Here is a 16,835-nt window from a genome sequence, read left to right on the forward strand (position 1 = left end):
GCTTTATTTAACCTGCACAACTGGTTGTAAATTGCATGTTAATGCATCATTGCTGTTGTGTGTTGTGCTTTACATAAGACGCCTCCAGGAGAGAGAATGAAGGCATAATGCTAAGTGATTTCAAAATTATATGCATCAATTTCTTCGTGATGATGAATCCACTGGAAAATGTAAAACACAAAGCTCTGAATGCACAGTGGCTATAAATTGAATAAATATAGTTTGACTACCCAGCAAGCAATAGCAGTCATTTTAACATCTAGGTTAACTATATACAGATATATTGTGCGGCTATGAGTAACCCACTTCTAGCCAAAATAAACTTGTATTTGGTTATGTCATAATTTTTGCCACAAAAAACTTGTATGATATTCCATCAAAGTCAAAGCATTTGGTTTAATTAATTTATGTAATTTATTTTTGGTTATGGTTAGATTAGTCCATTTAATTTTCACTGACAGCTCAAATTTAGCCTTGTTTTAGCAGTTTTTTGGAAGTCTATTAAACGCAAAATTACGTAACCAATCCTTGATGGTCCTAATCACTTTTTACCTGAACCTGAGGATTATAAATATTTTTTTTTAAAAGAAAGACCTGACCCGAGACAAAGCTGAGAAAATTAGACCCAAGTTGCAATTTTTTTAACACGAGTGGACCTGAATTTTAAACGGGATCGACGTGTGTGCAGTCAATAGCCCTCGCTCGGACCAGTCAGATATTTGTTCAGTCATTTGTTATATGATGATGACACCAAGGTAACCGCAAAAATGTGCATTCAAAATTGATTGACAGGTCTGGCTCAATTAAAAATTAATCTACCGCCAACCATATGATGTCTCAAGCACTTTTGGCATAAAGGGTTTGGGAAAGGATCTGATGCACACACATACGCAAGATAGTTGGGGTCCTCTCTGGTCTGTTCAGCAAAAACACATTCATTTCAAAATACCCAAGACTGCTAACAGTATACCCGACCCGTGTCCGAGACACACTTGAAACTTTTAGACCCGAACCCGCTCGGGTCTCTGATCTTTTTGGTTTGACGTAGACCCGTAAAGACCTCTAGAATATACACCAAATGCATAAATTACTCTTTGCGTCAAGCAAATTTTCCACTTGAGTTTAATATTTTATAGCGCGGAAGACGCGTTCGAGGTTGATAGCGCGGAAGACGCGTTCGAGGTTGATAGCGCGGAAGACGCGTTCGAGGTTGATAGCGCGGAAGACGCGTTCGAGGTTGATAGCGCGGAAGACGCGTTCGAGGTTGATAGCGCGGAAGACGCGTTCGAGGTTGATAGCGCGGAAGACGCGTTCGAGGTTGATAGCGCGGAAGACGCGTTCGAGGTTGATAGCGCGGAAGACGCGTTCGAGGTTGATAGCGCGGAAGACGCGTTCGAGGTTGATAGCGCGGAAGACGCGTTCGAGGTTGATAGCGCGGAAGACGCGTTCGAGGTTGATAGCGCGGAAGACGCGTTCGAGGTTGATAGCGCGGAAGACGCGTTCGAGGTTGATAGCGCGGAAGACGCGTTCGAGGTTGATAGCGCGGAAGACGCGTTCGAGGTTGATAGCGCGGAAGACGCGTTCGAGGTTGATAGCGCGGAAGACGCGTTCGAGGTTGATAGCGCGGAAGACGCGTTCGAGGTTGATAGCGCGGAAGACGCGTTCGAGGTTGATAGCGCGGAAGACGCGTTCGAGGTTGATAGCGCGGAAGACGCGTTCGAGGTTGATAGCGCGGAAGACGCGTTCGAGGTTGATAGCGCGGAAGACGCGTTCGAGGTTGATAGCGCGGAAGACGCGTTCGAGGTTGATAGCGCGGAAGACGCGTTCGAGGTTGATAGCGCGGAAGACGCGTTCGAGGTTGATAGCGCGGAAGACGCGTTCGAGGTTGATAGCGCGGAAGACGCGTTCGAGACTGATAGCGTGGAAGACGCGTTCGAGACTGATAGCGTGGAAGACGCGTTCGAGACTGATAGCGTGGAAGACGCGTTTGAGGGGGACAGCGCGTTTCAGGCAGACAGCGCGTTTGAGGTGGATAGCGCGTTTGAGATGGATATCGCGTTAGAGGCGGACAGCGCGTTAGTGGCAAACAGCGCGTTAGAGGCGAATCGCACGTGTTCACGATAATCCAATTCATGTCATCCGCATTGATAGCGTGGACGACGCGTATGGGGCGGACAGCGCGGAAGACGCGTTCGAGGCGGACAGCGCGGAAGACGCGTTCGAGGCGGACAGCGCGTTTGAGGCAGACAGCGCGTTTAATCATGAATTTGCATCTATTTGCGCCTTTGCATTGACTTTGTAAGTAATCTACTCACCCAAATAGTTAAACTCGCTTCTGGTGTGAACGCAACAATAAGGGTTAGGCACAGATAAACTTTACACAAAAATGTTACCTCGTATGCTTCTAGCTACGCAAAATTGACCACGTTTACATGCACCCTCATAATGCAATAATAATGGGATTTTGGCAATATTGCGATTCTACTTTGCTTCGTCTAAACACAATAATTAAATCAACGGAAATGGGACCCACGCGCTTTGAAATGGAGGAAAGTGGCGCGGTCACGTTTCCGTGTGGTTTTAGACGTGACGTAAAGTAAATGTGAAGCAACTGTGGATATGTGCTTGGCCATTTCGGTGGGTGCTCAGCGCCTATCTGCGTGTTTATTGTAGCACTTCCATCCGTAAAACAAGAAGTGGGAAACCTTTTTGGGGTTATAATGTTTGCAGCCGCACTGAAAATGCTTTCTGGTGGTGTACCGGTAGCGCAGATTGATACTTTTTCGCAACTTTGAGTGACCAAGAGAGAAAGCATATGCAGGCTGTATATGTCATCAAGCCTGGTTTATTTCAGTTAACTGAGTTACATTTGCAAGTCATAAGCATATTACAACAATGTATGATTAACAAAGAATAATAGTCAACTTTATAATAGTTAATGTTATGAAATAAGAAAGTCTTGATTAGAGCCCGACCGATATGCGTTTTTTTGGGCCGATGCCGATACAGATATTAGGGAGTAAAAAAAGGCCGATAACGATATATCGGCCGATATCTTTATGTGTATATTATAGTTCAGTACACATATACTGCAGTATATTATACTACAGTACTGTACATAGAATACACTATATACTTTAACATAATATACTGTATATGAATAAATACAATGCAATGCAATGATCACTCACAAATGTGGTGATCCAACACTTATATTGATGTGACAAAGATATGTACTATAGGCAAGAAGTTAACAATAAACTTTATTATCCAAAATGAGTTGGATATCAGTGCACTAAACAGTAAACTTGACTTATTATAAATAACTTTAAAACACAAAGAGAACAAAATACATAAAACTTGCATCATTTGCAGTTTTGACAAGAATAACGTTATAAAGAGAAACTTATGAAGTCATTGATTATTAGCTTTACAGTAAGTTGTGTACTTCACAAATTAGTTAGCCACTCACAGTTACGAAGACAATGCTTGACGGAGCACATACTAATGTACACTATGTTTAATGTTGTGCACAATGTTTTTATAACGCAAACCCAGGGTTCCGTGCAAACTTTAGACTTTTATAAAACTAATGTGTCTTCGCTCCGCCTCTTTTATTTAGCAAGGGTATAGAGTTGCGCGAGCTTATTGAATCAATTGCTCTAAAATTAGCATGTTAACTAACAACACAAGCAGCAGTAATCTCATCTGATATATAAGTGCACGGCTGCGCGTAGTTTAAACGTGTCATTTCTCCGTCTCGCGTCATTTCTCCCGCTTGCGTTTTAACTCGCAAGTCGACAAAGAGACGGATTAAAAACACCAAATGTAAACGGGAATGCGTCTCTCTTGTCCATTTATAATCCAGTCCAAAAATGTTGTGAAGAAGACACTGCGTGACTGCTTTCATGCCACCTGAACTGAGAGACTGACTGAAGGGAAGGGGGTGGGGATTGGATGGTGTCACTACAGTGAGTGATCTGGGTCACCATTAGCAACCAGTATGGCGCACTCTGCTGGACAAACAAGTACTTACATCTTTCAAATGCATTTAATGTGTTCTGTAACAAACGTTCATATCGGCGCATATCTGCGGCTTATACGCCGATACAGATATATCTGCGACATGCTCATATCGGCCGATAAAATCGGCAAAACGATAAATCGGTCGGGCTCTAGTCTTGATGATGTATGCAGCTTGCAAATGCGACCTCCGGAGGCTACAGCCTTCGGATTGAGAAACGGCCAATATCTTTCTTCATTGTTCCGCCCCCAAGCCAGCGGGTCATCACTGATATCAGTTGCCTTCCCTTTCAAATAGCGAATTAACTCCGCGTCTGCTGTCTGTTTGCATTAACATGAACCTGAAGACATCTCAGAGGGCGAAATTGTAGTATAATTTTACATGTGATGTGCACACCACCACAGAGCGCACTTCCCCACCGCGGGTCGCACTCCACCATCGCGGTGGTGCGGTGATCATTACAATCGTCACAGCCCTAAAAGTAACATGATTTTTTGGTGTATTGATTACTATGAGCAAAACCATGCTTTTACTAAACTAACCATGGCTATGGTTTTTGAAAACCACGGTTGTCAAAACCATGGTTATTTTGTGGTTACCATGGTTTTACTACGTAACCATAAAAAATGTTATAGATTAAATAAACTGGACAAAAGCATCTGCCAAACGCAATCATGTAATGTAAATTTAATTTCACACATTGTTGCAATTCAAAATGCATCCGCATTGCATTGTCAGTTGTCCAAATTGGCACAGTACCTCTATTGACCCCCTAAGTATTGAAGTTTGGTGCTGCTAGCGTAATGCATGAACACATGGTAAGCAAAGCATTCATGCCTGCGCAAAACATTAACTCAAATGGAGTACTTTCTGGTCCTAGGGTAGATTCCGAACATTACATTTACGTTACATTTATGCATTTGGCAGACACATTAATCCAAAGGGACTTGCAGTACAAATCAAGGGCAAAAAAATGTTTTATCGCCATGTGTGTTTCTTTGGAATCAAACCTTCACGGTTTACGCTGCTAATGCAATGCCCTAACAACTGAGCCCAACAATTTCCATCATTTCCCAATGATAACCGGTTATTGTAAGGGTTACAGCTGTGATTTGTTAGATACAGCCAGGATGTTGTCCGTTGACCGTTTTACATTACAGCAACACGGCCAACTTTCTATATCCTCCAGCATTTTCATGGTTTCACTGTAAATCAAAAGCTTGATGTCTTTCCAAAGAATCACTTCAAGTTTGTGAATCTATTTAAAGATGATACAGATGTTGACGGCCACTACGCGAATGTGTGATCTCTTATAGGTTCATTACATGGATCTAACCAGGATGACAAATGGGTAATGAATTAGATATGGCCAGTCATATATCTTCCAACAGTTCTCACTCATAATTTAAACGGAGTTTCTCTTACCTCTTCTGCAAATCTAATTTGTTTCCATCCAACGCTTATAAATTACACTCTGCCTAGCAGAACCCAATGTTCTTTCTTAAACTTCACATGGATGATTAAACACGTATATTTATCCAATACTCAAACAGGAGCATATCCCAAAAGCACGCAGTGTTAATTATGCATCGCTGTTAAAGTTTACTCAGTCAAAAATGCCACAACTAATTTGATGAAATCTGAATATTTTTGCAGCTGCTTGCTGTTTAATTTTGGATGTTGCACTAGATGCGACTTGTTTGCTAAATGCATTGCATTCTGCTTGATTAATTTAGAATTAAAAATGGAGAAAACAATAAGTATGACTACATGTACGGTGTCTGTGAACATAGGCTGAGGGAGGAGACAACACCGCCTATGTCTGTATTGTCTGATATGAGCCTTCTTCCTTGCAACAGAAGATCTGCCAGAAATGCACATTGAGGTTAGATGTAAGCTTTCCAACCAGGTCACATGGTGCACAGCTGTATATTTTTTTAAACAGGAAGGAAAACCCATTCATACGCCGTTTTAATAAAGGTGACTGTGACGTCTCACATGAGGCTTTGGTTTGCATGCAAAAATGTATTGCACTTTGCAGAAACCACATAGAGAAATATCATATACATTTATCCAATCCAAATGTCCAGTAATGTGAACTTCGGTCAATATCGCCCAGCCATGCATGGATAGCAATGACATGCAGCACTACTCACATGATTCACCAAGACAACTCAATTGATTCTGTAGAGGTTCTAATGCTGTAATGAGCATATAAAATATATAGTTTCGTTTAACCAAACAATGATAGATATAATGACATTAGATATTGGTCAATTGAAGGCACCTTAAAGGTTAACAATGTATTAATTTGTCTAAGTTAAGGTAAGAACATAGTAAAATATTGACATTATATACGTAGACACCTCACGACTTGCTGGAACATAATTCAGCGTGGCCGCCATATTGGTTGGGTCTCCTCACTCTATGCTAGCACCCGAGTCAATTGGAGTCAATGGAGAGCGAGCAATTGCATGGGATTACCTTTCACAAGTAGCCTGGGTTTCCCCATGCTGCCTTGCGCACAAATGTATACGCACAACCGGCGCAACGTCATAGAATGTCTCTGACCAGGTTCACGCCCACTTTTGGGGGAAATCAGACTAGACCTTTCATTGGCTTCCATTCAAAATAGCGGAAAAAAGCAACCTTCGTACACAGCCGGCAGGCGTAAATAACTTATGAAATCACTCAGATTAAACATGTTGAGTAATTATCTGTCCACCCTGCCTGCCATAGAGCGCGAAAGATACATTAACATATTTAATTTGGTCAATATAAAAACATCTCTTTCTTTCTCCCAGCATCAAACTTGTGCAACAACGCTCCCCATTGGCCAGAGGTGTCTTACCCGGACATTTACTCGTACCTCTTCGAGTCAACAGGGAAGCGAATGATTTTACTTCGTATTTGAAAGTTACTTCGTTTTTATTTATTATGTCTTTATATTTAGAGTAATGAGTGCACTTTTCCGTCGAGTCATACAACTAACTGGCTTAGCGATATTTCCAGCAATCACTGGATGGCGTTGTTACACAAATTTGACGCTGTGAGAATGAAAGGGACATGCCTCCATATTGACCAAATTAAATGTGTCAATGCATCCCTCGGGCTCCACGGCAGGCAGGGTGGACAGACAAATACTCGTCATGTTTAATCTGAGTGATTTTATAAGTTATTTACGCCTGCCGGCTGTGTAAAAACGTTGCTTTGTTCCGCTATTTTGAATGGAAGCCAATGGAAGGGATGCTTTTCTATCACCCAAAAAGGGGCGGTGACGAAATTTACAGTCAAGTTCCCGGATGTGCCGGTAGACCGTATTCACGCTGCAAGTCTAGCATGGAAACTAACTATGGACCAATTTTGGCCCTGAAATAGGGAACCAATCACAGAACGGGGAGGGGGCAGCAAGACGATGACGACATCTATGCGACACACAGATTGGCTATGAGCTACGTACAGACGCATTTGATAGACATTCCTAGCACCCAATAAACGGCATAGGGAGCCAATCACAGAATGGGGAAGGGGCAGCAAGACGATGACGACATCTATGCAACACACCGATTGGCTATGAGCTGCGTACAGACGCATTTGATAGACATTCGTCTAGCACGTGTCCACTTAGATCTGAAAACCTGAGGTCTAAAAGTTTCACGTGTGCCGCGGAGGCTCGGACACGGGTCAGGTATAATATTAGCCGCATCGGGTCTTGGGTAAATTAAAATGAATGTGTTTTTGCCGAACGGACCCGAAAACCCGAACTCTCTCGCGTGTGTGTGTCCTTTTCAAACCTATCCTATACCAAGAGCGCTTGCGACATTGTGTGGCTGGCGGTAGGTTATTTTTGTTGAGACAGACATGTCAGTCAATTTTAAATGTATACATTTTAGCAGTTACCTGGGTGTCGTTTTCAGATAACAAAGTAAAACAAAGGGAGCAGCTCGCCAAATTGGTTGTGAGACCAGCGGGGTTTCTGTCTGACTGCTGCGTGCGGGGCTGCAGACAGCACATACGTCGGTCGGTGCCGTTTACATTCGGGTCCAGTCGGGTTAAAAATCAAATGCCACTGGTTCGAGTCGGACTCTCTAATTTTCTCGCATTTGGCTCGGGTCGGGTCAATCATTTAAAAAAGATTATTTATGCACGTCGGTTATAAAGTTATTCGGGTCAATTCGTAGCGCCCAATAAACAGCTCTGGGCATTCGTAAGCCACGCGTCGAAAAACGAGAAAATTAACATGTGGTTCCCAGACTGGTCTGGTGTTAGCCAGGCTATTTAACAAATAAGATTCAACAATCATTTTGGTTATTTTACCATTTATAATATTATGTCATCATAACTAACGTTACTTAGTGTGAAAATCCGGTAAAAATACAGGGAGTTATGATTATTGTAGTTGGGGATACACCTTCCTCAGTAGAAATAAATGCAGGGGGGCGCATTGGGGACACATCCAAGTTGGCAGCCGGGCTGATACGTGAGCTCCAATAGGCAGCATCAGTGTATGAGGCGTCTACGTATATAATGTCCATGGCCTACATACTCCCTATGCCCATGCGCAACCTACAAGGACAATGCACGCAAGGTTTCAAATCCTCGCCACTGTAAACTTCTGTCACCACAATGAAATTCCGGCCTCTCCCTGCATTCTATTGCACAGTGGAAAACCGTGAATGACGTCAGGCACTTTTCTGCAAAAGCGCATGCCGCAGCTGGCGACAAAAGCGCAAGGCATTCTGCACGCATAAACTGCGAAGAAATGCTTTCTGTATGATCTGATCATTATGCTACCTACCTTTAAAGGGATAGTTCGGGCAAAAATGATATTAAAACCATAATTTACTCACCCCCAAGCGGTCCGAGATGCATATGTCCATAATTTTTCAGACAAACACATTTTCAGTTATTTTAGAAAATGTTTTAGATCTTTCAGTTAATCAAATGTAAAGTTACGGCTCCACGATGATAAACAAAGGCCTTCTGAGGGTAATCCATGCCATTTTGTTGTAGAAATATCCACATTTAAAACTTTATAAACGAAAATAACTAGCTTCCGGTAACGCCGCCTTCTTAGACTCCTCTGTATTCAGGAGAGAGTATCAGCGCAGTGTACGCACTTTTCTTAGTGACGTATGACAAATTTGGAGGGCAGGGGCACAGAGCAGCAACAGAGAACCCTTCATAAACTGCGTACCCTCTCATCTTGAATGCGGACGCGACTAAGATGGCGGCGTTACTGGAAGCTAGTTATTTTCGTTTATAAAGTTTTAACTTTGGATATTTCTACAACAACACCGCACGGATTACCCTCAGAAGGCCTTTGTTTATCATCTGGAGCCGTTTGGATTTGTTTTGTGAAGGATGGATGCACATTTTTTGGACTTGAAGGATGTGGACCCTGTAATTTTACATTTGATTAACTGAAAGATCTAAGACATTTTCTAAAATAACTGAAAAGGTGTTCGTCTGAAAAATGATAGTCATATGCATCTCGGACAGCTTGGGGGTGAGTAAATCGTGGGGTTTAATATCGTTTTTGGCCAAACTATCCCTTTAAGAACACTTTTTACATCATCTTATGATTCGTAAAGCTGCTGTATAGGAAAACAGCTTACTAGATTTAGGGGCCGAGCTACAAATAATGGGAACATCTCTTGCTTTTTATCCAAAACAGACAAACATCTCTTTAAAAACCTCTGTGTCACCAAAAACCTACAGTAAATCATCCGAGCATTTGCAAATTCAGAAAAGGATGTGGCTCGTCTTGGAGAGGATGCATCGCTGCATTCCACAAAGACAGCAAAGAAACATGCTCCAAACCACTCTTTTAAGTTTTTACAGCACTGTGATCAATCTTCTAATGACTCGGCCACATTGTAAAAGAGACAGTCCTGAGGCTGTCTCTCCAGCTCTCCGTATCCCATATTGCTGAGTCTGCCATATGCGTCATAAGTCACACGGAGCCAATAAATGTCCAGGTCCAGCCACTGCTGGAGAGCATGTCTTTCACTCTTGTGGTTTGATGAGGAACATTTGAGCGCAACAGGGTCCTTATGCCCCTTAAAAATGAAGAGCTATGTTTAGATTTTCCAGTATCTCAGTTGTCGGCCCATTTCCTCTCTAACGCGAATGTTAATTCCCTGGACATACAGAGGGCGTTCGGAATGGCTTGCATTTTCCCTAAACAGGAATTGACACAGACCGTCTATTTCCGCTTGCAGCTGCATGTATGACTTGTTTATAAGCTGCGCAGATGTAAGTCCTCTGGAGACCATGTGGGTTGGATGATATAATGTTCGTAAAACAAATTTACAGACAAAGTGCTTGAGGTCGACAACTGGTGAATACCTTAAAGAGCGTGTTTGATACGCACAGTGTAGGTCCTGCTAGGGTTGGATCAATCAAAATGTTGACCTCCATTAAGATACCAGGCTCACATGACCTCTGGTTTCACAATCAACACAGGCAACAAATAAACAACCACAGTGACTACTGAGATAAAACCAGGGCTGTCAATAGAATCAATAATTCAATCTCTTTCTTTAAATTGACAGATTAACATATTCAGTAGAGCTGCATGGAAACTGACCATCCTCTGCTATATTTCTACATTTCATAGACAAAGTCTGGCTGGGCATAATTGATAAGCGTTTACCTTCTTGTGAGGGGGGGCTTGTCTGAAGTTTAAAACCATTGATGTAAACGTAATCGAACTTCCGCTGTAAACACACGTATGATGCAAAAACAAATCCATCGAGAGAAATACCGGAGTGAATATGGCTGTGAAAGACTTTTGCAGATTATGTGAAGTAAATCGGGCCACTCTCCTTACGGTGTCTTTCCACTTACGTCTAAGTGAAGGAACCCGCTCACTCCTCCCAAACTTAAAAACTATTCCACCAGACAGCCCTAACCATAATGTAAATTAAATTTTCCTACCCTATTTTCTGGTTAATCAGGAACGTCACCAAAGAATGATTGCCCACGCGCCCTCCATTAACTGTTAACAATGAAATTCCCCTCCATGATTTCTTGATCATTGTGCACACCAATCTGTGCAACACACAGACCAATTTTTGCTGTCTCCCTTACCTGATCCTTCATGAGAGCAACCAAGGGGGACACAATCACAATATCGCCTTGCCGGCATTTGGCCTCCCCAGTTAAATTCTCGCTGATGATCAGTAATAGTTGATAAATTCAACTTTTTCCAAAGTAGGGCAACAACATAATCTCCATTTAAAATGTTTAACAAACACTCTTCTTGTTCAGGCTTCAGTTGGCAAATGCTGGTTCTTCAAAACAGAGCGAATGGCATTGTGTGTCTCCATGTACACTGTAAGCTACAATCTAACATTAGGCGCTTAGCGTCTACGTCACGGCTCTCAGTCCGCCCTCTGTTCGTTGATTGGGCCGGACGGTGGAAAACGCTTTTAATTGGAGATATCTCAGACTTAGTACAAAAGCGAGATGAAATTGAGCGGAAGTACGGGGTCTGACGTAGTCCGGCTAGGAAACTGAGAGAAAATGCGATAACTTGCTAAATGATGCAGTATATGATATGCATTACAATAATGCTTTTTTACGTTTTTTTTTTTAAATAAGTTCATAATAAATATAATAATATATTATTATAATACCGAGCCCCTAAGGTGACATTGGAGTAAAAAAATTCCACATGCTCACGCGAAACTTTCATGAGCTCACGCGAAACTTTCATGAGCTCACGCGAAACTTTCATGAGCTCACGCGAAACTTTCATGTGCAGAATTTTTTTTACGTTTAGTTTTGCGTGCTCACGTGCGCACGCGATAGTTTCACGTGCGCACGCGATAGTTTCACGTGCGCACGCGATAGTTTCACGTGCGCACGCGATAGTTTCACGTGCGCACGCGATAGTTTCACGTGCGCACGCGAAACTAAACTTTATTTAATTTTTGCTCCGTATTATAAAATAATAATTATAACATATACATATACATATACATATACATATACATATACATATACATAAACATATACATATACATAAACATATACATATACATATATATAGGGGTGAAATTATAAATTGTGCGATTTTATTTCCGTTACCGTGAAATAAAAGGTCAGACATACCTCGGAATGTAAATAAGTGGGTGTGGGTAACCTTAGCACTCCTCTCCTTTGAATTATTCTAAATTATAGCACTGGGCTGTTGAATGCTTTATTCTGATAGGTTGAGAAATGTTCCAGAGGTGTTGATTATTTTTCAATAACCACACAACTAACCTTTAAAATGTCTTAAAAATAGGCACCCGAGCAATATTTTTAAACAGAATAATTGACCTTGGTTGTGCATTATTTTGAAATAATTCAACGGCCCGTCATCAATTATTCCTATATACATGATCTTAGTCAGGGGTGGGCATTCCTGGTCCTGGAGGGCCAAGTTTAGCTCCAACCCTAATCAAACACACCTGAAAATCCTAATCAAAGACTGCAGGATAACTTGGAAATGACATTCAAGTGTGTTTGATCAGGGCTGAAGCTAAACTTTGCAGCAGGACAGTGTCCCTCCAGGACCAGGAATGTCCACCTCTGATCTAAGTAATACATTTTTTTAAATAAGTTAAATTGAATAATATTAAAATACCTTGTTATGGTAGAGCTGCACAATTATGGCAAAAAACTACAGACTACTGAGGATTTAATTATATTATTTTAACAATCAGTCCTGAACTAAAGTGGGCCACTCCGACCCTGGCGTAGCGTCTCTTCTCGAAAAACTGACCATGATCTGCTCTCTCTTTGTTGAGGTGCCCTCGGGAATACAAAGACATCTTGCGAGGTTCTCAGGAAAGTGGGGAGGGGGGGGGGGTGGGGGGTGAACAAGGGGACGCACGTTACTTTGAAATAAAATGACTTATTCCATGAAATGGATTTTTGGTCATACCGCCCACCCCTAGTTCATGCATTCTGTATTTCTCATACATCATCAAACTGATGGGGAAATCCGAACACTAAACTCATAAACTCTACAGTTCTGCATACATTTTTATCAGTGTATGTGAACCCATGACCTTTCGTTCTGGAACCCATGACCTTTCGTGCTGCTAACGCAATGCTCTGGCGTTAAAAAACATCTTTATGCAGAAACCGCGTGTGATATAGTCGCAGTGCTGTCTAGATAACGTAACAACATTTGCAATACGACGATATCCATCTGCTGTACATTTTTCCTAGATTTTTAACATCACATATGTTTAGGACTTATTAGGGCGACAATTAATCAGATCTATGCAAATGTTTTGTATATGCAAGCACTAGAAATTAGCAATGGTGTGAAGCCATATGATTAATGACGGTTTTACGCATTGAGCGTGCCGTGTAAGCGAAATACAGTCTAACCATCTGTTTAGTGCAAGATAGTTCAGCTTGGTCAATAAACCATGAATGACCAAAGACCTTCTGCATCTAACACTGATTAAATCAAGAAATAAGCCTTTGTATCCCTAATGAGCACATAAAGTGAACCATAAATGCTGCCTCATTGCTATTCATAGCAAAAAGCAGCGAGTATTACAGAGCATTTTCCATTTAGGAAAAACACCACAGTCTCTTGTGAAGGAATGAAGCTCATGCATACGAGAGCAATAACTGTATCCAGCTCACTAGACTATTGTAAACCATTCATTGCAGTTGCCCTTGGAGAAGTCAAGGCGTGTTGACCCGTGAATTGACCCGTTTGTGATTGGAATGGGATGTGCATTGCAGATCACAAGCCTTTGGGAGTTTGACCTCTATGGTCCCATCACAACTCTCACGCATGGTTATCAATAAATATAGAAAACGCATTTGCTAAAGCAAGCGTGTGCTCATTAAATGGTATTAGTATGCATGCAATACGTGATGCATTTTAGGGTTGCATAACGATTAATCACGATTAATCTATTGCAGAATAAAGGTTTTTGTTTACAATATCATATATTTGTCTGAACTGTGAATAAAAATTATGTATATATAAATATGCACACATGCATGTATCATTTTAAGAAAAAAATATATTTATATAGTAAGTATTAATTAAGTATTAATTAAGTATTAATATATATATATATATATGAATTATACAAATATATATATACACACACACACACACACGTAAACATTTCTTAAATATATACATGCATGTGTGTGTATTTATTTATACAAAGTTATTATTCACAGTACACACAAATATATATGATGTAAACAAAAACCTTTATTCCGCAATAGATTAATCACGATTAATCGTTATGCAACCCTATCTGTATTTGCAGCAACTTGTTTGTTGATGTTTATTTTGGTTTGAGCAATATCTTTAAATAAGATAATAAGACAAACCTAAAATGTACACTTTACATTACAATTTTGCCATCAGTCAGGTCTAGGGCTGTCACGATTATGAAATTCGACTGACGGTTAATTGTGTAATAAATTGTAACGGTTATGACGGTAAATTTTCTGTTTTAGGGCTTTGGCAATTATGACAATTAATTGTCTGTTTTATTGCTTTGACATTTAATTTTTAATACATTTTTTGTTTGTTTATGAAATAATTTTCACACATTGTTGTGATTGTTTAAATTAAATATTTTGCAAGGTTTACCTGGCAGTAAATATTAATAAAACATAACACATATTTAAAAGTAATCTGATACGGTCTCGTTTATACAGGCGCTGCAGCTCCCCCTTGTGTTTATTAGAGAGATGTGCAATCATTGTGGTGATCTGAAATCATCGCGATGAGGTCAAACAATCGCGATTATTTAATCATTGTGACAGCCCTAGTCAGGTCAAACATCAACAGCTCTTCCAAAGCCGAATGAGATTTAATAGAGGGGAGGGCAAGATTTCCAGAATTTACCTCTGTTCCTTAGAGAAAGTTACCGTACCCCACAAAAACATATTTTGTGTCCCATGAACAACATGAGGACTGTTCCTTTCATTTATAAGAAACCCTGTATCATATTTTGTTAAATTAAGGTTGTTTTTAAGAGCTAGTGCAAACATATTTGTCCTAACATTTCAAACAACACGGTCCGGCTTACTGGAGGCATGCAGGGACCTGGTGTCAGGCTACAGCAGTTTACATCTCAAATGTCATATATCTGTCTAAACTGACACCGGATCAGTGGACTTTCTAAGCTGCCAATGAATGGGGCACCTATATGGAGCTCTCATATATCCTCACTGTTTCAATACATCAACTGTGAATGAGTGGGAAAAAATCACATTTACAGAAAAATGTGAATTATTAAAGCGTCTCATTTTTTACATTTCACTCAGTGTTTTTACTACAGTAGTCATACTTTCACTACGGTAATATATTTCAGTGGTTTAAAAGGCATTACATTTTAAACTAAAAATAATATGCTAAGAAGATGAACTACGGTTTTATACTACAGTACTTAGTATAGTAAACGATAGTAACCACAAATTTACATTGATCTCACCATGGTTTAACAATAATATGTGTATTAAATTTATACAAACATAAATCAGTCTGCAGAAAAACATGGCTACACTTTTACCTTAATAAAACCATGTTTTTGCTTACGTAATATAATAGTTCATTTATTAGTTTATTTCATGCAAAAACTTTTATCAAGAAGAATGTCACGAGACACATTTGTTAAAGAAACGTTATACATCACGTAAGTCATGCAGTTTGCCATACAGTCAGTGCACGGATACGAGGCGGTATATGGATGTATGGGGTGGCGTGTAATGCACAGCAGCACGTTGCACAAATCAAACGATCTTTCTTTAAGGTAAAGGAAAAACCTACACATCAGCACAATGTGTTAAAATGACAAGTACAACATTTGATCAGAGGGTTGAATTGAGAAGTATGTAAAGAAACAGCTCGCATATGTCCACATTGTGCGCGTGTAATGAAGAAATACCTTTTCACTGAGTCGCACGATCTGATTCATTTTGTCTTCATCTTGTAGGAGCTCCCGTAGTTCACTGGTATTGAGGACCCTGTACCCATCTGGGTAAGAGTTCACGTCCTTTTTCTGGGACATTCCTGTCCCCGTGATTCGCACTAAACAAGTCCGTTTACCTGCCATTTAACTTCCATTCTGCTCGCGCCAGATAAACGTGAAGACGGGAGTGGTGCTGGAGGAGCTCGAGTCTCGTCGGCATGAAGCTCTACTGTTTACTGAGACAATGCTCACAGATTATGGCACACGTTTACAAGCCTGTGAGTCTTAAATTCAGCCGCGAGGAGGCGCCACACCGCCGCAGGTAGAACGTGTCATACAAACCTAAAGATGCAATTCGTAACTTTAGTTAAAAACAAAAATCAAATCAAAATCAAAATTAAGCACGTACATACAAAATAAAAGCTCTCCTTACATTACCCCGATTCGCAGTGGTAAGCTCGTGTCATTTTGACGTCATTTTATCCCACGTAAATATAAGTATTTTCTATAAAAACTGATTTTAAAAGACATGTTTTATTTAAATTAAAAACTATTAATTTTGATTATGCTTTAACTATGTCTGTTTTGTTGAAGTTCAATAAAAAGAAAAAAGCACGATAAGTAACCTCCAATTTATGTTTAAACAGAAGAATGGATTGTTGTTGGTTTTTTTAATCATACTAAGTATACATACTGGTAATACAAAATAATGCAATAAATGTAAACAAAACAAATAACAAAGGTTTTATTATTTATAGATGATAGATTCTAAGTAGAGGTGTAAACTACTTAAGTATTTTTACTTTCTACATAAAAGTACATTTTCATGTATTATATTAGTATTTTATTAGTAT

General features: G+C 40.3%; 1 protein-coding gene across 1 annotated transcript in view; it reads right to left on the minus strand.

Moving 5' to 3' along the window:
* vps37d (VPS37D subunit of ESCRT-I) overlaps window positions 1–16,326 on the minus strand; it is a 65,503-nt gene extending 49,177 nt beyond the window's left edge. Inside the window, exon 1 of the mRNA XM_055200543.2 lies at window positions 15,958–16,326. Coding sequence (XP_055056518.1) covers window positions 15,958–16,125 — 168 coding nt within the window. The 5' untranslated portion in view covers window positions 16,126–16,326. The remainder of the gene's footprint in view (window positions 1–15,957) is intronic.
* Between the last annotated feature and the right edge of the window lie 509 nt (window positions 16,327–16,835).

This window comes from Misgurnus anguillicaudatus, chromosome 22 (genome assembly GCF_027580225.2).
Source record: "Misgurnus anguillicaudatus chromosome 22, ASM2758022v2, whole genome shotgun sequence".
NCBI lineage: Eukaryota > Metazoa > Chordata > Actinopteri > Cypriniformes > Cobitidae > Misgurnus > Misgurnus anguillicaudatus.